General features: G+C 62.0%; 3 protein-coding genes across 11 annotated transcripts in view; 2 read left to right on the top strand and 1 right to left on the bottom strand.

Annotated features, from left to right (window-relative positions):
* The window catches only part of DOT1L (DOT1 like histone lysine methyltransferase), a 57,230-nt gene extending 48,181 nt beyond the window's left edge, over nucleotides 1-9,049 (top strand). For 6 of the 8 annotated variants that reach the window (XM_060094696.1, XM_060094694.1, XM_060094693.1 and 3 more), the window contains 4 exons: nucleotides 2,476-2,540; nucleotides 2,924-3,853; nucleotides 3,963-4,093; nucleotides 4,568-4,736. In XM_060094696.1, coding sequence (XP_059950679.1) covers nucleotides 2,476-2,540; nucleotides 2,924-3,853; nucleotides 3,963-4,093; nucleotides 4,568-4,657 — 1,216 coding nt within the window. In that variant the 3' untranslated portion in view covers nucleotides 4,658-4,736. Of the gene's footprint in view, nucleotides 1-2,475; nucleotides 2,541-2,923; nucleotides 3,854-3,962; nucleotides 4,094-4,567; nucleotides 5,184-6,659 lie in introns of those variants that run through there. The other 2 variants (XM_060094700.1, XM_060094697.1) reach the window with 2 other exon arrangements.
* A 557-nt stretch (nucleotides 9,050-9,606) lies between these two features.
* PLEKHJ1 (pleckstrin homology domain containing J1) lies at nucleotides 9,607-12,331 on the bottom strand. Its single transcript, XM_060094703.1, has 6 exons — nucleotides 11,793-12,331; nucleotides 11,630-11,697; nucleotides 11,402-11,468; nucleotides 10,414-10,504; nucleotides 10,274-10,337; nucleotides 9,607-10,183 (listed from the first exon to the last, which is right to left on the bottom strand). The coding sequence occupies exons 1-6, from the start codon at nucleotides 11,884-11,886 to the stop codon at nucleotides 10,118-10,120; spliced, it is 450 nt and encodes a 149-aa protein (XP_059950686.1). The 5' UTR covers nucleotides 11,887-12,331; the 3' UTR covers nucleotides 9,607-10,117.
* A 119-nt stretch (nucleotides 12,332-12,450) lies between these two features.
* Nucleotides 12,451-22,690, top strand: SF3A2 (splicing factor 3a subunit 2). 2 transcript variants are annotated; one of them, XM_060094701.1, is made up of 9 exons: nucleotides 12,451-12,548; nucleotides 16,992-17,156; nucleotides 18,710-18,781; nucleotides 19,525-19,571; nucleotides 19,771-19,880; nucleotides 20,884-20,933; nucleotides 21,014-21,154; nucleotides 21,633-21,701; nucleotides 21,788-22,690. In XM_060094701.1, exons 2-9 carry the CDS (start codon nucleotides 17,031-17,033, stop codon nucleotides 22,565-22,567), a joined length of 1,395 nt encoding a protein of 464 aa, XP_059950684.1. In that variant the 5' UTR covers nucleotides 12,451-12,548; nucleotides 16,992-17,030; the 3' UTR covers nucleotides 22,568-22,690. The 2 variants fall into 2 exon arrangements, with proteins under 2 accessions (XP_059950684.1, XP_059950685.1); XM_060094702.1 differs by lacking the exon at nucleotides 12,451-12,548 and adding an exon at nucleotides 12,588-12,985.

Below are 22,690 nucleotides of genomic sequence, written 5' to 3'. Positions count from 1 at the left end.
CGCAGGGCAGGCAGCTTCCCACCTGCCGCTGGGTGGTGGGCGCAGGGTCCTGACCTCACTTGGGGTACGTCCTGGAGCAGACAGGCCCCTTCCCGGATTATTCACTTTAACTGTGTAAGAAACAGCCCGTGAAGGGCCCAGGGCATCTGAGAGCCTCTCGCCACGTGCATGTGGGGCAGGGCTGACCCCGGAGTCTGCAGCTCCTGGGGCGGCGGCGCGAGGCGGGTGTTTCTTGGTGGCAGAGAGAAGGGGAGGGCGGCCACCATGGCGGAGAGCCAAGAGGCAGGCGTGCAGGCTCCCATCAGCGCCTGGTGTCCACTCAGCTGACGGTGAAGAGTGCTTTCTTCCTGGGTTTTTTTTTTTTGATAAGAGCTTTATTAGGTATAATTCACATACCACACTGCCCGCTTGGAAGGTGCGACCCAGTGGTTTTTGACGTATTCGTGGGGTTGTGCAGGCATCACCGCTGTCGGTTTTAGAACATTTTCATCGCCACAGAAAGAATCCCTGTACCCTTAAACACTGACTCCCCAGCCCCTCCCCCAGCCCCTGGCCCCCACCATCTACTTCCTGTCTCTGTGGATGTGACTCCCCTAGGGACCCCGTGAGTGGGATCAGGCAGCGTGTGTCCTTCTGTGTCTGGCTTCTCTCACTGAGCGTCCTGTCCTCAGGTTCATCCGTGGTGTAGCAGGTGTCAGAACCTCCTTCCTTTTTAAGACTAGTATTTTTCTGTGTGTCTATATCACATTTTGTTTATCCACCGTGTGTCCGTGGACGCGTGGGTTGCTTTGTTCTCAGCTGTCGTGAATCGTGCTGCTATGAACGTTCCTATACTACATGTGTTTCTACTTGCAAATGTGTTTTCAATTCACCCAGTACTTAGGCGTGGAATTGCTGGATCTCCTGTGGCGAGTCTGGGTTTAACGTTTTGAGGAACCACCAGACTTCTCCACGGCAGCTGCCCCATCTCACATTGCTGCCAACCATGCACTAGGGTGCCAGTTTCTCCGCAGCCTCACCGGCACTTGTTATTTTCTGGGTTTGTTTTTAGTACGGTAGCTATTTCTGTGAGGGTGTGGTGGTGTCGTCGTGGTTTTGACCTCCTCTCCCTCGTGGCTGACGATATTCAGCATCATCTGTTCCTCAGACAGATGCCTGTTCGGGTCCCGGCCCCACTCTTGAGTCGGGTTGTCTTGTCCTGCTGTTGTCATGTCGTGAGGGTTCTTTAGACGTCTACGTACCGGATCCCTCGTCAGGTACGGGATCTGCAGCTGTGTTCTCCCGTCCTGTGGGTGGTGTGTTCACTCCATTGCTGGTGTCCTTTGAGGCATAGGAGTGTTCAGTGTTGACGAGGCCCCGTGTGTCGTGTATCTTTTACTATTATTATTATTTTTTAAAATTTATTTATTTTTGGCTGCGTTGGGTCTCTGTTGCTGCATAAGGGCTTTCTCTAGTTGCGGCGAGCGGAGGCTACCCTTCGTTGAGGTGCGCGGGTTTCTCATTGCAGTGGCTTCTCTTGTTGCGGAGCAGGGTCTCTAGGCGCGCGAGCTTCAGTAGTTGTGACATGCAGGCTCAGTAGTTGTGGCGCACGGGCTTAGTTGCTCCGCGGCCTGTGGGATCTTGCCGGACCAGGCTCGAACCCGTGTCCTCTGCATTGGCAGGCGGATTCTTATCCACTGCGCCACTAGGGAAGTCCCTTTCTTTAATTTTGTTTAATGCTTAATTTATTTATTTTGGTCGCTCCGGGTCTTAGTTGTGGCATGTTTAGCTGCGGCATGTGGGATCTTTAGTTGCGGCATGCAGAGTCTTAGTTGCGACACGCATGTGGGATCGAGTTCCCCCACCAGGGATCGAACCCGGGCCCCCTGCACTGGGGACGCGGAGTCTTACCTGCTGGACCGCTGGGGACGTCCCTGTGTTTTCTTTAGTTGCCTGTGTTTTCAGTGTCTTGTTGAGTTACTCTTCCACGTACGAAAAGTACGTTGTACAAGTCCTGGATTCTTTGGCGAGTTCTGTGTCTCTGGAGGTCGTAGTTCTTCGGGATGGTCCACAAAAATCCTGACACGCGAAGCACACACTGCTGTGTACTTTGGTGCAGCTATGGGTACAGCTTGCTGGGGAGTTAACGTGCTAGGCGCTGCACATCTGCCTCTGTGGACGACGCAGTCTCCTAGAGCTTGAGAGCACATTAAGCACGGAGACGGTTCTGTCTGGGACTCACGGCTGTCTCTGCGTGTTGGGAAACAGCATCCCTGCTCCTCCGCCGGGGCCCGGCTCTCAGCTGTGTCCCCCACCACAGCCGTCATCGTGCCGGCACAGGCGCCACCGCACAGGCATGGGGGCGCCCAGGGGCCCTGACGGCGTGTCGTGCATTGCCGGCTTACCGACCCTGCTGGGCAATTCGGTGTAAACGTATAGCGCTCCGGTGTGCCCGTGGACTGCAAACATTCATCATCTCTTTTTTTTTCCTGATAGAATTGAGAGAAAAATTGCAACAATCTCCTTAGAAAGCAAATCTCCTCCGAAAACCTTGGAAAATGGTGAGTTTGGTGTTCCCGATGCCTGAGTTCTTGGTGCCCGGCCTCTGAGGAGCCACATGGGGCTTCCAGAGTGGTCCCTGGGTGGTGTGGGTGCCGCCCAGCCTCCTGGCCCCTTTCCCTGCGGACATGGCAGGCACTCTGGGTGCTGTCTGGGTAGATCGGGCACGTGTGGTGCTCTGTGCCGACACGCCGGCCCTCCTGCACAAGCAGCCCTGCTCCCTGAGTTTCTCCCACGGCCCCACCCTCGCCAGGTCAGCCCCGTCCTCCGCCAAGGGGCTTGTCTTGGGGGTGGGGGTCATTCCGAGCTGGCGGGGGTCTGGTCCCCGCAGCTTACGCTCTGCACCACCCAGCCCAGGCCTCACAGCCGCTGCCTCTCCTGGCAGGGGGCGGCCTGGCGGGAAGGAAGGTGCCGGCCAGCGAGCCGGTCAACAGCAGCAAGTGGAAGTCCACCTTCTCGCCCATCTCCGACCTCGGCCTGGCCAAGGCAGCCGACAGCCCACTGCAGGCCGCCTCCGCTCTGAGCCACAACTCCCTGTTCGCTTTCCGGCCCGGCCTGGAGGAACCTGGCGCGGCTGATGCCAAGCTGGCTGCCCACCCCAGGAAGAGCTTCCCAGGCGCGCTGCCGGGGGCGGGCGGGCTGAGCCCTAGCAGCCATCCCGCCAGCGGCTTCGCCCTGGGTGGGGGCCTGGCAGCCGACCTCAGTTTACACAGCTTCAGCGATGGTGCTTCTCTCTCCCACAAGGCCCCCGAGGCGGCCGGCCTGGGCACCCCCCTGAGCTTTCCCGGCCCGCGGGGCAAGGAGGGTGGCGCTGCAGAGCCCGGCCCCTTCGTGAACAAGAGGCAGCTGGATGGACTGGCCCCGAAGGGCGAGGGGGGCCCACCTGTGTGCGGGCCCGCGGACAAGGCCTCAGCAACGCACGGCAAGGCGGGCAAGGGCCGTGACCGCGAGCCCGACGTCAAGAACGGCCACAACCTCTTCATGGCCGCCGCTGCTGCTGCTGCCGCCGCCGCCGCCGCGCCCCCCGGGGGCCTCCTCAGCGGCCCGGGCCTTGCCCCGGCGGCGTCCTCGGCAGGGGGCACAGCCCCATCCGCCCAGACCCACCGCCCCTTCCTGGGCACCTTTGCCCCCGGCCCGCAGTTCGCACTGGGCCCCATGTCCCTGCAGGCCAACCTGGGCCCGTCCGTGCTGCAGTCCCTGTTCAGCTCCGTGCCCACCGCCGGCCTGGTGCACGTCTCAACCGCCGCCACCAGACTGACCAACTCGCACGCCATGGGCAGCTTCTCCTCCGGGGTGGCCGGCGGTGCAGTCGGAGGTAGGCAGCGCCCTCCAGCCGTGCGGGACCCGCTGGGGGACGGGCCGCGGGCCGCATGCTGTCACCGGTGCCCTCCAGGACCGCTGGGTTTAACCACCGCTGTTTGCAGGTTCCCTTCCAGGGCCCCCTGAGGGGGGAGAGGCTGTGCCCGCGTATCCCCTTGGGTCCACTTTGCACCCGTCACCTCGTTCCTTTTCGCGAAACGCGGACGTGACTGTCGTGTGGGCAGAGCGCTCAGGCGTGAGTCGGCCTGTGCCAGGCTCTCTGGTCTGACGGCGTCCCTCTTGCTCTCAGGGGAGCTGGCGCCAGACGGAGCTCTCTCCTTCCTCCCTCCGGAGGTCACCTGTCAGGCCTGACGCAGCCCGGGCTCTGGGCAGCCTTGGGGCCGGCGCTGGGGAAGAGCCAAGGGCCGCGGCGCCCGCCACATGCACCGTGGCGCGTGCGTGCGGGGTGGAGAGGAGCGCAGGGAGCCACAGCCGGCCCCTCACTGGGCACGGGCGCCAGGGCTGGGCTGGGGAGGGGAGGGGAGGGGAGCCGTCCTGCAGGTAATCCCAGCGCCTGTGCTCCCGCTGCCTGCGCTTTGCCCTCACCTGTGCCGCTCGCACGCAGAGCTGGAGCTGCAGCCGCCATCGGCTTCCCCTTCTCCGCGCGCCTTCCTTGGCTTGGCTGGCGATACCCGCCTGTTGAAGCTGGGTTTTTCTCTCCTGTTTGCAGGTGCCTTTAACCACGCGGTGCCTCCCGCCTCCGCTCATCCGTTTGGAGCCAGTTTCGGCAGTGGGGCTGCATGTCGCAGCGCCACGCTGAGCCTAACCCCGCTGCAGGCGGTGGCCAGCACCCCGGCCTCTTCCTTTCAGGCCCCGTCCCCTGCGGAGCCGAGGCCGCCCCCGCCCCCTCCGCACCTGGGCCGGCCCCCTCCGGGGCAGCCCGCCCTCCACGCCCCCCCCCCTCCTAACGCCGCCTTGCCTCCGCCCTCCGCGCTGGTCCCGGCTAACTCTGAGCCCGTGCTCCTGCAGAACCTCGCGTCCCTCCCAGCTAACCAAGCTTTCTTACCTGCCTCCTCTGCTGCCTCTGTGCCGCCTGCTAACGCCTCTCTGTCCATCAAGCTCGCCTCACTTCCGCACAAGGTGTCCCGCCCCTCCTTCACGGTGCACCACCCGCCCCTGCCCGGGCTGGCCCTGGCCCAGGCCGCGCCCGTGATCCCGCAGGCCAGCTCCACGGGGCCGCCCGCCGTGTGGGTTTCCCTTGGCATGCCACCTCCATATGCCGCGCGCCTTGCGGGGGTTAAGCCGCGATAAAGACCTTGCTTAGCTAGCAGTTCGTATTCTGTAAGGTAAGGCTAGAGCTCGACCAGGCGGCCCATACGAGAACCTGAACTGACCTTGCTTTGCAGAGAGCAGGCGGGCCCGCGGGGCTCCGTGGAGGGGCCCGGGGGCCAAGGCTGCTCCCCTGCGGCCGGGAGGTGCGAAGGCGAAGAGCCAGGGAGGCAAGGGAACCCGGGCAGCGAGAGCAGAGAGAGGGAGGGTGTGGCTGGCCCCGCCCCCTCCGGCCGCTGCCGGTGGACCCTCCCCCCAGGTCGCCCAGGGAGGGGGCCAGGAGGAGTCAGTCAGGGCTGGCGTCCTGGCCGGGTGGAGCCCAGCTCGAGCTTGCCGCCACCCTAGGCTTGGCGTCTGCAGCAGCCCAGGACCTGGGCAGCCCAGGACCTGGGGTCATGGGGGCAGCTCAGGATCCCAGCTTTGCCTTGTGTGCGCTCTTGGGCCCCTCAGCCCGTTTCCATAAACGTGGCTTATGTAGGGTTTGGGGGGAGCTCAACACGTTTAAGGCCCCAGGTACACGGCAGGCCTTCAGGACGTGGGGGTCGTGCGACGTCTGTTGGGCTCCTTAGCTAGAGGGCCTCCCTGCAGGGGCCGATGGGCAGCAGGGTGAGTGTGGTGCCAGCCCCACAGGCAGGAATGCCGGGCCGGTGGGGGGCTCTGTAGTTGTGGCCGAGGCCTGGCTCCTCCGGCCTCCAATGCGCACGGCCTGGCCTGTGCCTTTCAGACCGTCCGTGTGGGGTCAGCGGAGACAAGCGTAGGAAGTGCCTGCTTTCTGGAGCTGGACGGGGCAGGTGTCTGCGAGGCCTCCAGGGAGGGTCCTGGGCCCCGGTGCAGCTGGCCCGGCAACTGCTGGTGCCGCGTCCACATCCCCCTGGGGCCAGGACTGGAGCAGGGGTTCCACCTGCTGTCCTTGGCTGTCTCTCGTGTTTTTAAGTGGAAACAGATGGGAGGCCGCTGGAGTCTGACGGCCTCCTGATCAGGGTGCAGGTCATCGGACAGCCCTACCCGAGGCCTGGGGATGGGCTGTGCCTCAGTTGTTGGAAAAGCCCAGAAGGTAGGGCAGCTCAGCCTGCAGTGGCCTCGCGCCGTCAGAGGAGCTTGGAGAGGGCAGACGTGCACTGGGAGGTCGGGGGCCAGGCCCACAGTGGACGCTGCCTGCCTGCCATCCTGGCCGCGCCGGCCTCACTCCTGGGGCGTGCAGGCTTGTCCTGGAGCGCTGCCCGGCGTGGGGACCGGAGAGGGTCTCCTGGGGAGGAGGGGAGGCCAGAACCCAGCCAGCGCCCCAGACGCACTGGAAGGGCCTGGGGACAGGACCTCCTGCCTCTGACGGGGCCCAGAGGCGTGGCTCAGGGTGCTGCCACCACCGCATCTGCCATCTGTCGTCCGTCCGTCCGTCCATAGGTGGCTCTGGCGCCCTGGCCTGGGGGTGCGACAGGCTCGTCTGGGCGCGGGGCTAACGCTACGCTGCCTTTCCTCCCATGCCGTGTCCGCAGGTAACTAGGATTTCTACCTCAACCGCGAGACTATGCAAGGATGGGGCGGGCTGGCGGCGCGGGGTCCCCCGCAGGACGGCAAGGATGGACGGAGGCCAGAGGACAGGCTCTACTGTGAATCAGCGCCGCGCAGAGCTGCGGAGACGGCGCGCTGGGGCCTGGCTCCAGCCTGTACTGTCGATAGTTTTAGATAAAGTATTTATCGTTTTTTAAAAAGTATAAACAATTTTGACTTATTTTATTCCACCGAAGTCGTGAAGGCAACCTATCGAGAGATGTAGATACTATATATATGAGAGAATATATGTAAGGACGTCGCCGAAGGACCGGCCCGCCGCGGAGACGCCACCAGCCGGCCCGGTGCTATCTCGTCGCCAGGCTCGCGCCTCCACGTGCTCTTGGTGCTGACTCTCCAGGTTGACCACGCCGACGCCAGGCCCTAGCGCCTGGCGTGTTCATTCCCGCCGCTCTTCCCATACCAAAGGCGGCTGTCTCCAGTGGAGGCCCGCCCCGCCATCACTGTGAACGGCCTCGGCTCAGCCCTCGGGATGGCGCCTTTGGCATCGGAACGGCGGTCCTGCGCGGCAAGGCTGCGGTGGCGGAGCCTCAAGGAGGGGACCTGTTCTCAGTGGTGCTTGTGAGGAGGGTCTGGTACCCGACTCTGCTGCCTGCCTGGCTGGCTCGCTCGTGTGACAGGTGCATTTACTTTTGTACGTCTCCGCTCGCCCTGGGCTCACGCCGCAGCCCCCCGCTGCAGGGTTGGCTCCTGTGGTGGCCGGGGACGCAGGCGGGTTAGTCGTGGGTGCCTGCTGTGTCTACAGGGGAGTCACACTGACAGGTGACAGTATTTTATAGAGAGGTGATGAAAATTTATAAATTTCATAGACGGACTTCATTTATTTTTAGACTGTATGACGAATACACAGTAAACTAAAGAGAAAAAGAAGGAAGGTGAGGGGAAACCCTCACGCCTGTTCAAGTGCACAGCGGCGCTGGCCCAGGGCCCGCCTTGCTGGGGTGACACCTGCTCCACCCAAGCGGCCACGGTGGTGCTTGGGAAGGGATGCGCTGGGGGTGGCCGGGCAGGAGGGCTGCTCCCTGAGGCTCCGAGGTGGCCGGTAGGGCTCTCGGTCCCTCGAGCACAGCACCTGTGACCAGTCCTGGGTCCCTGGGTGGAGCAATGTTGTCTCTGTGCCTCCCGAGAAGCTCTTGGTCCCCGGAAAGGGCCGACATCGGCCAAAGGTGCTGACAGGGGGCCCGGACCCAAGGTGGGCGCCCCAGCGAGGGCTGAGCGTGGGCAGTCGGAGCCCCATCCTCAGGTGCTTGCCCCCCAGGCAGCACCCGTCAAGGAGCGCGGGAGGGGGACCTCTGTGTGGCGGCCTAACGTGAGCCTTCCCTGGCCTGGCCAACTCCGCACACCCTTCAGAGGTGGAAGCCACGGGCCCTCTGCCTGCCCGCAAGCGGGGTCAGTGTGGTGGCCGAGGCCCGGCCCCGCTTCCTGACCCCCGGGACGCAGGCCACAAGGGTCAGAGCGGGCCAGTGCGCTGCCTGCAGCCACCTCTACACCGTGCGGGGCAGCAATCAGGCTAGAGACGGAGCCTTCCTCCTGTGACCGCCCGCCCTGCCCCCTTCCCCCCAGGTCGGTGCTCCCAGTGCACAACGGTGCTGTCCTGACCCCCGGCCCCCGGCCTCTCCAAGAGGCTCCCCTCCCCGTGTCAGGAACACAGGGCTCCCGAGAAAGCTGCGGCGCTGCCAGCAGAGCCCCCATCTGAACAAAGGACACTGTACACAAACACTGCGTCACTTCGGGAGGACCACCGCGCCGCGTCCGTCTTCTGCACGCACACGCAGGCACCAGGGGACGGACGACCCGCGCGGGGCCTGCCCCACTGCGGGGCCCAGCTCGGCCTCTCCACACCCACCTTCCGGTCCCAGCCTGAGCGCCGCCGCTGACGCCAGCCACGGGAGTAGGGCGCCGGCTGGTGTGCGTGGGGAGCGGCCCTGCGGGAGCCCCACCGCTGCTGCCGACGCGGGTGCTCCAGGTCTGACGGCTGCCGTCGCTTTGCTCAGGAAAACCTAACAACTAGGACAGCCTTCGGTCAGGGGATGCGTTCTCTGTTCAGCTATGAATTGTGACCTATTTAAGAACCACCACCCCCCCGCCACCCTTATTTATCCTGCCAGCCGGCCCGTCTAAAGTTAGGACTGTTTGTTCTCATTTACACATCCATCCACGCTGGCTCTCGCATCCCTGCCTTGGTTTGTAACGCAGACGGGCTTTGCTTTCTTGTTCTGGTAGCCTGTGTTTCAGCTGGGGCGCTGGCTCCACCCCCTCTTCCCAAGGGAACCCCACTGCACTGCGTTTCCACCTCTAGACGCTGTAATAAAATACCTGTTTTCACTTGAACCTGGTCTGGTGGCAGTGTTTCTTCCCGACTGTGACACGGCAAGGTCCTGGAGCGCAAAGAGGGTCCCGGGCTGTGATCACCATCCCCAGTTGGGGAGGACGGTCACTCCCAGCAGAAGCCCCACCTGCCGGAAGGCAGGCCCTGTGACCACAGCAGACAGTGAGCCCCACCTCAGGGAGGCCCAGCCCCTCCTTCAGGACCGACACCTGACTAGGTCAGGCCCACCCAGGGTGGGCCTCCTTCTTGACTAACTGAAACCGACTGCTTGGGTACTTTTCACACCACCAAAACCCTTCCCGAAGTCCCGCCTGCACTCAGAGGGAGGCCTGTGAGCCCCCGAGGCCCTATGGGCTGGGCCCCAGCCTCCCTACCTTTCCTGGCTCTGGGTTCTAAGCCGCCTCTCCTCTGTTCCTACTGAGCACTTAAACCTTGAACCTGGGCAGGGCCTCACTTCCCTCAGGACCCCGCTGTGACTCTGCGGGACCGGCAGCCTGTGGAGGACAGAGGTCCCTCTCTGCATTCACTGCACCGCCGTCCCGTGTGAAAAAGAGGTACCTTTATTTGAACAGAACAAACCGGCCACCCCAAAGGCGCACCTTCCAGTTCTGCCCAGAGGCGTCTGGCCGGGGCCTGCCCCTTCAGCAGGAGAATTCACAGCAGCCCCAGCACGGGCCCACGCCCTTCACAGCATCACCTAATGTTGTACATTCAGCCTGCACGGGGCAGGAGAGTTGCACCAGCCTCAGGCACCTGCCAGGGCTGGATGGACGCACCCAAGGGGCTGGACACAGCTCCTGGGAGGGGACACCTGTCCCCTGGCAGCAGCATGTGGCACTGAGGTGCCAAACCAGTCCAGTGGGTCCCAGTGCATCCAGAAGGGGCTTGCTGGGTTGTTTCTTCAAAAAGACAGCCCCTGCGGGTCCTGCGGCTTTAAAAATCTTTAAACCAAGACACCTCCCACGGCAAATCCAGGCTTGGCCAAGAAACCCGGGACCCAGGGAGGGTTCATCCAGCCCCCAGCAGGAAAGCTGAGGAGCCCCACACCCGGACTCATGCCTTCAGGCCGCTCAGCTGGAACCTGGCCTCCTCCGATATGCCGAACTGCTCCAGGGGATCCTGTGTGGGTGGACGATGGCGGGGGTGGGGGGGACGGCATGAGCCTGGGCCCAGAAGACCCCCACCTCCCACCCCTGCACCCACGCACACCTTGCCGGTCATCTTCTGGATCTCGTTCCGATAGAAGATGAGGCTCCTCCGCATGAACTCATAACTGGGAAGGAGGGTGGTGTGAGTCCACAGGGCCTGCCCCGCCCCTGCCCCAGGCCCCCAAGGTGGCCGCACCCCACCTGGCTCGACGCAGAGCAGCCATCCACTCCTGACACTGCTCCTCACTGCAGCATTCAAAGTGATACTTCCTCTCTGGGTCCTCTAGGAAGCCTGCGGAAGGAGTAGCCCCCATCTGACCCCGCTCCCTCCCACCTCCCCCCCACCCAGCCCTCAACTTTCTCTTGCGATTGTCCATGACTGTCCCCTTTCCAGCCCCGGCCCGCCTGGGCCCACTGCTTCCCACCAGCTGGGTGTCGGCTGAACTGTGTCCCCCAAAAGATGTATGTTCGAGTCTTAAAACATGAGGCATTTCCCAAGACTATGAATCTATCTGGATGTGGAGTCACTGCAGGTCTAAGTAGTTACAAGCAGTTAAGCTGAGGTCACGCTGCACTAGAGTGAGCCTCTAATCCAACAGAACTGCTGTTCTTAAAAGTGAAACCTGGACACGACCACACAAGGGAGAAGATCCCACGAAAAGGAAGGCAGAGATGGAGTGAAAACGGTCGCCAGCGACCCCCCAGAAGCCAGGAGAGAGATCATAGGGACAGATTCTCCTTCAGAAGGAACCAGCCATGGTAACACTCTTGATGTCACACTTCTTGCCCCCCAGAACTAGGAGAAATAAGTTTCTGCTGTTTAAGCCCCCTAGTCTGTGGAACTCTTCTTGCAGCCTCCCCACGAGACTAGTTACAAGCTCCGTCTTCGCCTGCAGACCCCACCCTCTCAAGACGACCCAGGAGAATCCTCCCAGTCCCCCAGCACAGGGCCCTGATCCCAGGAGAAATGAAACAGTTACAGCGAGGCACCCCGAGAGGGCAGCGCTCCCCAACAAGACAAGGGCGGCCTCTCGGGTAGTGCGCTCGGCCTGGGCCCCCACCCGGAGGAGCCAGCGAGAGTGGGGCTGCCCGGGACACTGGACTCAGCCTCTGGGGACTCAGGCGGGGCCGCGCCGGGGTGGAGCGGGGAGCGACGGGGTCAAGTAGCCTCGCCCCAGGCCGCACTCACTGATGGAGAAGCCGCTGGGCTCTTCCTGAGCGACTCTGCAATGCTCCAGCAGCAGGGCTCCGACGGGCTAGGGGCAGACAGGGGCATGGGGGCGGGCACCGGGAACCTGCCCGCCCCCCGCCCTGCCCCCGACTCCAAACCCCCGCCCTCCAACTGCGGCCGCCCCCCCCCCAACTCCGGACCCTTACCCGGAGCCCGCCCCCTTCCCGGCCCTCCCCGCCGCCCTACCTCCGCCTCGTCCGTCCGGAAGTAGAAGAGGAAGTTGACCACCAGCTTCACCAGCCGCCGTTTCACCACTGCGGGAACAAGGCGGGCTCGCGCGGGTTCTGCGGCTGCCCACCCCCGCCCCCCTGCCGCCCGGCCGCCCGCTCCGGCGCCCCGGGCCGCTCACCGCTGCCCTTCTTGGGGCCCCGCATGCCCAGCTCGGCTGCCATCTCGGCCGGCTGCCGGGACAGTGCCTGCAGCTCCTTCTCGTTATAGCGCATGGCGCCGCTGGGACCCAGAAAGCGGAGCGCTGGGCCGCGCCCTCCGGGCCGCCGTCCCCGCTCGCGCCGCTGCCGGCGTCAAAAGAGTCCCACGGCGTCGTCCCGGAAGCGCGGCCGGAGCTACCACGCCTGCGCGCTTCCGGACCGCTCAGCCTGTCCTACACCGGCGAGTGGCAGAAGCGTCCCGGGGGCGGCCGGGGCCGAGTAGAACCCTCGTGGGGCGCACAGGGCAGGGCAGTAGGCAAGATGGACGGTTGTCATGTAACCAGGCAACAAGGTGGACCCGGGGTGGAAACAATAAAGCACCCCCACGACCGATAGCGCCCAGTACTCAAGGGAACAGGCGAATGGGAGTGGGAAACAAGAAGCAACTCGCTATCCCGCGAGAACTGGCTCCGCGCGAGTTTGGCCGACCGAAAGGACATTGAGAGCCGATGCGCACGCGCGCTTCGGCTTCCGGCCTGCACTCTCTGCTGCCCGCTTTCCTCCAGCCTCCGAAGCGTCTAGCCCGCGCCGCTGGGCGGGGCGGGCATGCGCACACAGAAGACCCCGCCCCACCTGCCCTCGGAAGTGCTTCCTTAGCCCGCGGTGCGCGTGTGCAGAACGAAGTCGGCGCGGCCGCAGAGGTGGTGGCCTAACAGCCGACGGCAGTTCGGCCGCGGGTGAGAGTTAAGAGTCGCGCGGGGCTAGGGCAGCGACCGCGAGGGGCTCCCTGGAGGGGAGTGGGCGAGGGGCGCCTCGGCAGGGGCGCGGGCTGGGGGCGGGCGCTGGCTCCCAGTCCCCGCCCGGCGCTGGGCAGGCCCGACCCCCCCCACCCCCCGCCCGCTAGGAGCTCCGGCTGCAAAGGCCCGTTGGGTCGGGTTGGGTCAGGTCGGGTCGGGTGGCGGCTCCCGTGGTCCGGGGCGCCTTCTCTGCGCCCGGGAACTCGTCCGTTGGTTTGCTGGCTCTGTGGTCCGGGACTCACCTGGATAGGGGTGACGGCGGCCCCAGTTCCAGGCCCACCGAGTAGAAAGGAAGGTCCGGAGGCGGAGCGCCCGGCACCGCGCCCGAGACCACCAGAGCCCGTTAGCTGGGCCCGTTTCGCAAGCGAAGCCCTGAGGTTAAGTGACTTCCCCGCTTGTCAGTCTAGGTTTCTTATACCATTCTTCCTCCTGTCCCCGAAAGCTCATTAACTTCACTTTTCCTATTCGCCTGATTTTGTTTGCTTGTTGTTAAACCTTTGTACTCAAAGCGTTTTCACCCCACACGCCTAGCGGTTGTATTTTCCCACAGTTTGAAACAAATGGATGCCTTTTTTCCTTTCCCCCGTGGAAACTTGCCTCTCAAAGCTGGCATCCTCCTGCTCCGGTCGGGACTGGAGCCCCACCTTGCAGCTGAGTAGTTGTCCTAGAACCTGCTGTCCGGGCTCCCCTGGTCTGGCTTGTTTTCAGTGTGACCATCTACTCCCCTTCCTTTCTTCCATCAGAGCTCATCAGGTAGCTTTTGAAGAAGTCGACAATTTTTTTATATTGAGCTCTCGGTTAGCTGAAAACGGCTTTATTTACCCTCACAGTCAGAAGTGTGGGTGTAAAGTTCCAGATCAAAAGCCCCCGGTGGGAATTGTGAAAGCATTGCCCGTCATAGGAGTTCCATGCTGTCCCGAAGGGTCTCGTCCCGTTCTGGTTTCCGACCTCTTGTTTCTGATTTTCTTTCTGTCTAGTAGAAACTCTAGGTTTTCGTTAGTGTTGTGAAATTTCATGGTTTCTTCGTTTGAGAGTGTTTTTCTGTTTTTTCTGAAAATTAGGTCCTTTCAGTCCTGGGGTATTTTATTTCATAGGTCATTCCTTTGATGATATTCTCCACGTTTGTTCTTTTTAGTTGTTATTTCATGTGGGTCTATAGTTGATTTACAACATCGTGTTAGTTTCGGGCGTACAGCAAAGTGATTTATACACATACATGTGTCCGCTCTTTTTCAGGTTCTTTTCGCATATAGGTCATTGCAGAGCATTGAGCAGAGTTCCCTGTGTATGCAGGAGGTCCGTATTGATTATCTTTTTTTTTTTTTAATAAAGTTATTTATTTTATTTATTTATTTTTGGCCGCGTCGGGTCTTTGTTGCTGCCCGCGGGCTTTCTCAAGTTGTGGCGAGCAGGGGCTACTCTTCGTTGCAGTGCGCGGGCTTCTCGTCGTGGCGGCTTCTATTGTTGCGGAGCACGGGCTCTAGGTGCACAGGCTTCAGTAGTTGTGGCTCACGGACTCAGTAGTTGTGGCTTGTGGGATCTGGAGCGCAGGCTTAGTAGTTGTGGCGCATGGGCTTAGCTGCTCCACGGCATGTGGGATCTTCCTGGTCCAGGGCTCGAACCCGTGTCCCCTGCATTGGCAGGCAGATTCTTAACCACTGCGCCACCAGGGAAGCCCTGGTTATCTATTTTAAATATAGTAGTGTGTCCCCGTTTCGTTCTGTTTTCAGTCCGGGATTTCTAGGTTCTTGCTTTGCCTCTTATTATTTTGCTATTATTGTTATTGTTGTTCATTTTCCTGTTCTTCATTATGAAAGCCTTGTTTGACTCTTACCTTCAAGCGCTCGTATTCATTGTTTTGTCAGGTTCATCACGTATTTGCTTTTAAAGGGTTTGTCTTTTTTTTTTAACTTTATTTGTTTATTTATTTAGGCTGCACCGGGTCTTAGTTGTGGCATGCGGACTCTTAGTTGCAGCATGTGGGATCTAGTTCCCCGACCAGGGATGAAACCCAGGCCCCCTGCATTGGGAGCGCGGAGTCTTACCCACTGGACCACCAGGGAAGTCCCAGGGTTCGTCTGGTTTTAATTCACCGTGCTCACCTTTGGCACCTGTTCTAGTTTCACGTTGTGGTAACGTCTCCTGTCATCCGGGAGGACGTTAGCATCTTTTATTGACGTTTCCACCAGGTTTCTTTTTTCTCTGATACACACGTTTCTTTGCATGTGTTTATGTGAAGTTACTAGTCTTTGTGGAGAGCAGTGCTTCTCATTCTAGTGAGCTCAGTGGGCCTGGCAGGGTGCTGGGGTTTGGGGAGTGCGGGGGGCCCCAACCGTCAGTGTCTGAGAATACTGTCTCTGGTACTCTCTTCCCAGAAAAGACTCCTATCTCCCCTGGGCTGGGAGCACCAGCTGGGTCTCCTGCCTGCTGGACACAGACCAAGGGAAGGGGTGTTGCCTGCTGTTTAGCGGGTGGGTTTTTTGTTTATTTTTCTGTTTGTTTGTTTTTTTTTTTGGCTGCATCAGGTCTTCGTTGCTGCGCGGGCTTTCTCTAGTTGCAGCGAGCGGGGGCTACTCTTTGTTGCGGCGCGTGGGCTTCTCATTACGGTGGCTTCTCCTCTCGTGGAGCAGGGGCTCTGGGTGCGTGGGCTTCAGTAGTTGTGGCTCACAGGTTCTAGAGCGCAGGCTCAGTAGTTGTGGCGCACGGGCTTAGTTGCTCTGCGGCATGTGGGATCTTCCCAGACCAGGGCTCGAACCCATGTCCCCTGCATTGGCCGGCGGATTCTTAACCACTGCGCCACCAGGGAAGCCCCAGCAAGTGGGTTTTGATGGACCTGCCCCCTTTTCACCCTGGCCTCATCTCAGTCTCTGATAGGTACTGGCATTCACTGTAATGTGGTGAGTGATCAAGTATTTGTTTGCGTTTGGGTTTCCTGAGCCAGTCAGATCCTCTCCACAGGTGCTTTCACAATACCTGTGGCACGTACTCCCGACTAGAACAAGAGCTTGTTCTGGCTGCTTAAGAAGAAACTGGGCTCCCCCCAAACTGACTGGAACTCTTGGCTCTGTTAGTGTTTTGCCTTTACCAGTTGGCGGCTCTGGGTGGACTTGGCGTGAAATAAAAAGTCTAGTCCTGGGATTCTGCAGCCAACTAGGTCACCCCGCTGGTCACCATATGTGAGGTTTTTGTAAACTCATCAAGTCACACTGCGGGTCAGTGGCACAGCTGGCTGGTGCCTGGACTGTTCGTTTCCTGTGGTCGGTGCAGCAAACCACCACAAACCTAGTGGCTTAAACGACCTAAGTTCATGATGCAGCTCTGGAGGTCAGAAGTTCAACGTGAGTCTCACTGAGCTTTATTCCGGAGGCTCCAGGGGAGCATCGGTTCCCGCCTTTTCCAGCTTCTCGAGGCGCCGCATCCCTGGCTCGCGGCCTGTCCTCCATCCTCACAGCTGGCAGCACAACATCTCCCGTCTCTCTCTGCCTCTGACCCCCCCCGCCTCCCTCTTATAAGGACCCTGTGATGACACTAGGCCCCTTGGGGAATCCAGGGTCCTCCCCATCTCAGGGGCCTTAACTTAACCCCACCTGCAAAATCTCCTCTGCCCTGTGAGGTGACACGTCCAGGAACCCCTGCGATAGGGCCATCTTTGGCAGGGGTCATATTCACTCCTGGGCCCTATCCCTGTGAATTTACCCCAACAGAGACAAGATACCAGGGGCCTGGGGCCAACATTGACCAGTGGGAAAGGGAGTGTAAGATGAGAGAGAGGTTCCTGGAGGTTGGGTCTGAACTGAGCCTGAAGGAGGGTGGGAAACAGTGGCTGGGCTGGAAGAGACATCAAGGGCTCGGGAGAGCCTTCCTCGGCCGCGAACGAGCCGTGAACATCTTGTGCGTTAGGCAGTGGGGGGTGGGGGATAGGTTGGTAGATGTGTTCCTTGTTTCCAGCAAATGTACAGCTGAGCCAGAGAAGCAGAATTTAGGCTGCGAGAAGTAAGTGTAAGACGATCAGAAAGGGAATTCAGAGGAGGGAGTGAACAGTACGGGCTTGGGCGGCCTGGGGAGGCTTCCTGGAGGAGGTGAGACTAATTAGTGAGAGCTTGGTCTCATTTTGCCCTTTGCCATTTCGGGTCCTTGGGCCTTTGCACTCCTCAGGCTGGGGGGACTTCCTCAGTCCACCCACAAGGTCACCTGGAGATGCCCTGTTTCTTTTTCTTTCTCATTTCCATGTGCCTGGCCCATCGTGGACCCTCGGCCACTGAAAGAGACTTGGTGAAGCCTGGGCGTGGGGCTGAGGGTGGCGAGAGTGGGGTGGGGGATGAGGCTGAACCAGGAGGGTGAGGCCTCCTGCGCAGCCTCACAGCCGCCCCTTGGCCTCCACAGGTTTCCTCTCTGGTCTGGTAGAGCCCCAGGGTCCTCACCATGGACTTCCAGCATCGCCCCGGAGGCAAGACCGGGAGCGGGGGCGTGGCCTCCTCCTCTGAGAGCAACCGGGACCGTAGGGAGCGCCTCCGGCAGCTGGCCCTGGAGACCATCGATATCAACAAGGTACCCGTGCCCTCCCACCGCCTGGGCCCACCCTGCACCAGGGAGCTTCACCCGGAGTGGCAGCTCTCAGTGTCCACCAGAGGCCGGCTGCTGTTCGTAGCCCACGTTTGAAGGGTCTGTTACCGCAGGAAGCTATACTTAACCAGAGGTGTGGGGAGTCGCCAGTGGTGGGGGCCCTGATGGCACCACGGGCAGCGAAGGACAGCAGCTTATCCGTACAGAGCTGTAGGGAGACAGACCTCAGCCTCGGCCCTGGGGACACGTATGTGGGTCTCCCTGGGTGCTGTGGGGTGTGCAGCAGCATCCCTGCCCTGCCCCCGTGCCAGATGCCAGGAGCTCCCCAGTCACAGCGGCCACAGATGTCCCCATATGTCGCTCAGTGTCCCCTGGGGGGCGGAATCACCTCCGGTGAGACACCAGGGATAGGGATTCCACTGACCCCAGGCGACTGGGTTCCATGACCACGTGACCTCTGCGGTCCTGGGATGCTGCACACATTTCAGTCCACACCTGAGTGGGAGGGAGAGGAGGTGATACAGATGCTGGGGGCCCCCCTGGTTTACACCAGCTGACTATCGGGGATTTATCCTGGTGTCCAGGGTGAGCAGGGAGCAGACTCAAGATTTTCGTGAATAACTGACTAAGGGTTTCTCAGCTTGGACGTGCGGCCAGGTCATTCCCTGGGGCGTGGGGGCCATCACGGGCGCTGTGGGGTGTGGAGCAGCACCCTCACCTCCACACTTGATGCCAGGAGCCCCCCAACTCGTGACAACCACTGACGTCCCCAGACATTGCCCAGTGGACCCTGGAGGCATAGTTGTCCTCGATGTGCCCCTTGGTGTTCAGTGTATGGGTCCTCTTAGACTTTGAAACGCCCTGAGGTGTGTCGAGCCCTCACCGTGTGCCGGGCAACCCCAAAGCCCCTCGCAGGCCTGGCCTGGGAGGTCAGTTCTGTTTCTCTCCCCATTTTCCAGATGAGGAAACAGAGTTGAGGGTGGGATTGTCATCGCCAATGACAACACGGTCCCTGGCGGTGGAGTTGAGACCTGAACCCCTGCCATCTGCTCTGCGCCTCTTGGGTGGTCACCAGTTGGCCCTGGAGCCCCTGCCCCACTCACGGGATGTGCAGAGACGGGGTCCCCTAGGGCCTCAGGTTGGCCCGCTTGCTTCTCCTCTGCCCGCGTCCGGCTGTGCTGCGGCACGAGGAGTGCGGGCCTGGTCGGCGCTGTGGAGATGGATGAGCGGCGGTGCTGTTTCGGCTCTGCCTCCTGGACCCCAGGCTGCCGAGGACCCCTCCCCGGAGCTTGCTGCAGGGGCGCATGGTCAGCCCCAGCCCCACTCAGTGGACTCTGCAGTGTCGAGGGTTCCCAGGGGCCGCGGTGCTGCCTTGGGGGCTCCTGCTTGTCCTCTGCCCACCCTCTTCTGCCGCGAGCGTTTGCCCGGAAGGGAGTGGTGTTGTCTCAGCGCCCACCAGGGGCAGCCGTGCTTCTCTCACGCCCGTGCGGGGTCCCCAGGGCCCCTTCCACCGCATAACAAGCATGCTTCCTCCGCAGGACCCGTACTTCATGAAGAACCATCTGGGCTCCTACGAGTGCAAGCTGTGCCTGACGCTGCACAACAATGAGGTGCGGGCCTGCCCCACCCCTGCCCCGCCCCTGCCCCGCCCCACCTGCGCTGCTGTGGACTCGGAGTCCTTCGGTCCATTTCCTTCAGTAGCGGTGGCACCGCTGTCACAGATGTGTATCTGGGAACGTGGGGACACCCTGGGACGTTCCACGTCAGGATCGGGGTCATGAAGTCTAGCCAGTGTGGCTCTACTTTGCGCCTTTGAAGCAGGCGAGAGTCTGATGCTCCCTCGCGCTGGGCCCCTCTCCTGGCACGAGTAGGTCCCTTTGTCCCTTTTCTCATGTGGAGGACGTGCTTTGTTTCCGGTGGTTCCCAGTCCTGGACGGCAGCACTGAATTGAACAGCCTGATACGGGAGGGTCTCCCCGCGGCATTGGGGCTGCTCATCCTCCGGGAAGGACCGTCCTGGGCATGCTGTCCTCGGGGGTCAGAACCCCCCCCCCCACCGCCCCCCACTTGAGAACCACTGATTCGCGTGTCTCATCCCTGGGGCATCGTGGAGATGGCATCACGGGACATGATCACTCCCGGGTTTCCCCACCACTTCCAAGCAGTGTCCACAGCCCACACTGTGAGACTGCTTGCGTCGCACCCTCCGGAGGCCTGCCTCACCTCCGGCTTTTGGGGGTCTCGTTCCCCTGTGTGCAGACCCACTAGCGCTCGTCTACTCAGCAGCGATCGGGTGCCTACCGGCACCTCCCTGCTTGCTTTGTCTTGAGCTGTGTGTCCCTCTCCCGTTCTAGGGGAGTTACCTCGCGCACACACAAGGGAAAAAGCATCAGACCAACTTGTGAGTACCTCGCGCCCCTTCCCATGCCCGGCGCTCACCCCCACCAGAGCTGTCACCTCACTTGACCCCCGTCCCCCCTGACCTTGAAGCTCCAAGGTTGGCTGGGGCAGGGCGGGGGTGTGGCACTCCTGGCACCTGGGCCTGTGGCCTTGGCGGCCTGTGTGGAGGGGCCTCAGCACCATGTCCGTCCCACCTGCAGGGCCCGGCGAGCAGCCAAGGAGGCCAAGGAGGCCCCAGCCCAGCCGGCGCCAGAGAAGGTCAAGGTGGAGGTGAAGAAGTTCGTGAAGATCGGCCGCCCGGGCTACAAAGGTAAGGATGCTCTGTGGCCTTGGCGGGCAGCCTCACACCCATCCACACCCACACCCAGACCCACACTATCCACCTCTGGGGAGTGTCTCCACTCACTTCCTGTCAGAGGGCTTCTTTCCCTGGGGGCCGGGACCCGCCTTCCTGCCTTGAACTTTCACACACATGCCGAGGAGGGGCGGGGAGCGTGGTGTCCTGTCCGGTCCGTGCCTGTCGCCATTCGTTATGCTCCTAGCAAAGGTGGGTGAGCTTGTGGGACGCGACCGCGGGCCCTGGTGTGGCTCTTTCCTCTGACCTCGGAACTGGGTGCTGGCTCTTCTTCACCTGAGGAGAAAGGAAGAGGGGGTGAGAGTCTGCGCGTGCAGCAGCACCTGTGTTACCTGGTTTGGAAAGCCAGTCAAGCGGCCCAGCTGGAGTACAGGGGGGATACATGGGACCGTGTTGCCGGGTGGGGGGAAGGCAGGCCACCTGATAGGTGTCTTGGTAAGGTGGGGACATCCTGCGTGTGGCTGGCGTTTCGGGGAGTGGCGTGCAAAGGCCCTGGGGTGGGCCTGCTTGGTGAGCCAGGACAGGGATGGTACTATTCCCCTGGGGAGGCCACCACAGGCTTTTTGGCCAGTCCAGGCCATCTGGTGTCTTCCTGGGTGTAGTGGGGAGACACTGAGCACCCATGTGGAAAGCAGCCCAAAGCCACAGATCTCTGGCAGTGGGCATCCTCTCCTAGAAGTGGGGGCACAGTCTTGACCCTCACACTCGGTGCTCCCCAGGTCGGGGGGGGCGGGCAGTGGGGAGACCTCCCTCCCACCACCACCCCCACCCGTGTGATCTGGGGCAGATGGCACCCGGGGTGCAGCCCTCCCAGCCCTGGGTGGTGCCCGTCCAGCTGCGGATGGCTCTTGTGCTTCCCCAGCCAGGTGACCACCCCCAGGCCTGCTCTCCCATTTGTGGGTGGTGGTAGGCCAGCCCCAGGGCCCCATAGCTGGTCCTGACACCTCCTGTGTTGCAGTGACCAAGCAGAGGGACACGGAGATGGGTCAGCAGAGCCTCCTCTTCCAGGTGAGCAAAGGCTGGGGACTCAGTCCTGAGGGGAGGGGCTCCCTGAGAGGCGGTGCTGCCACCCGGCCGTGTCCCCACAGATCGACTACCCCGAGATCGCCGAGGGCATCATGCCCCGCCACCGCTTCATGTCCGCCTACGAGCAGAGGATCGAGCCTCCGGACCGGCGCTGGCAGTACCTGCTCATGGCCGCCGAGCCCTACGAGACCATCGCCTTCAAGGTAGCGTGCTGGACCCACGAGAGGTGGGGAGCCGGCTGAGGAGTCTGCTCCATCCTGGCAGCTGGCCTCTGGCCCACTCCAGGATGCCCCTTCCTGCCAGGGCCAGGGGTATCCCTCTGGGCCCTTGCCTCTTGAGGGGGTGGCAAAGGATAAGGCAGCGTGAGGGCCAGGGGCTGGGTGTCCGAGGTGGGTGTCCGCCAAGAAGCAGAGGCCCCTGACGTAGCCCCAGCAGTAAGGTGTCACTGCTGCTGGTTGTTTGTGGATTCCGTGACTGGATCTGGTTCCCAGACGGACGTTACTGGGATAGCGTAGATCACGACTTTCTCGGGGTTGCAGGTTTGCTGAGCAGTGCAGCAAGGACATCAGTCGACTCTGTCACCCCTGAGCTAGACCCTGTCCCCTCACAGAAGGGCCTCCTCAGCCGGGCCATCTCGTGGTCCTGAGGGCCCGTCTCTGCCCCCTGTTCCACCCCACGCAGGTGCCGAGCAGGGAGATTGACAAGGCTGAAGGCAAGTTTTGGACTCACTGGAACCGGGAAACTAAGCAGGTGAGTCACTGCAGGTCCAGGCAGTTCCCGAACCTTCTCCCAGCCCAAGGCCCAGGGGCCGCGCTCAGCCTCTCCTTTCTGTCCAGTTTTTCCTCCAGTTCCACTTTAAGATGGAGAAGCCACCGGCCCCGCCGAGCCTCCCTGCCGGGCCTCCTGGGGTGAAGCGGCCCCCACCCCCGCTGATGAATGGTTTGCCCCCTCGGCCGCCACTGCCCGAGTCGTTGCCCCCGCCCCCGCCAGGAGGCCTGCCCCTGCCCCCTATGCCGCCCAGTGGGCCTGCGTCCTCGGGGCCCCCGGGCCCTCCTCAGCTGCCCCCACCGGCTCCCGGTGTCCACCCCCCAGCACCAGTGGTCCACCCCCCAGCGTCTGGAGTACACCCCCCAGCTCCTGGGGTCCACCCGCCAGCACCAGTGGTCCACCCACCAGCATCTGGGGTCCACCCCCCTGCTCCAGGGGTCCATCCCCCAGCCCCGGGGGTCCACCCTCCAGCGCCAGGGGTCCACCCTCCAGCCCCCGGGGTCCATCCTCCCCCATCTGCTGGGGTTCACCCCCAGGCCCCAGGGGTGCACCCACCAGCTCCTGCAGTTCACCCCCAGGCCCCGGGGGTCCATCCACCAGCTCCCGGGGTCCACCCCCCAGCCCCAGGGATCCACCCCCAGCCTCCTGGGGTCCACCCCCCACCTCCTGGGGTCCACCCATCAGCTCCTGGGGTCCATCCTCCAGCTCCTGGGGTCCATCCCCAGCCTCCTGGAGTTCACCCCTCAAATCCTGGGGTGCACCCCCCGACTCCCATGCCCCCGATGCTGAGGCCCCCGCTGCCCTCCGAAGGCCCTGGGAACATTCCTCCCCCTCCCCCCACCAACTGAAAAGCCACCCCTGTCCCAGCAAGTTTGGCCTTGTTTTCCTGTGTCCCGCCCCCCAGAGTGAAGTTGAGTTTTTTGTACAGGGCTGGGCCGTGTTCCCAGAGCCCATTAAAGAGTCTCTGCTAA

Source organism: Mesoplodon densirostris, chromosome 3 (genome assembly GCF_025265405.1).
Source record: "Mesoplodon densirostris isolate mMesDen1 chromosome 3, mMesDen1 primary haplotype, whole genome shotgun sequence".
Classification (NCBI taxonomy): domain Eukaryota; kingdom Metazoa; phylum Chordata; class Mammalia; order Artiodactyla; family Ziphiidae; genus Mesoplodon; species Mesoplodon densirostris.
Note: the sequence above shows the minus strand (reverse complement) of the source record. Positions and strands in the feature narration are given on the sequence as shown.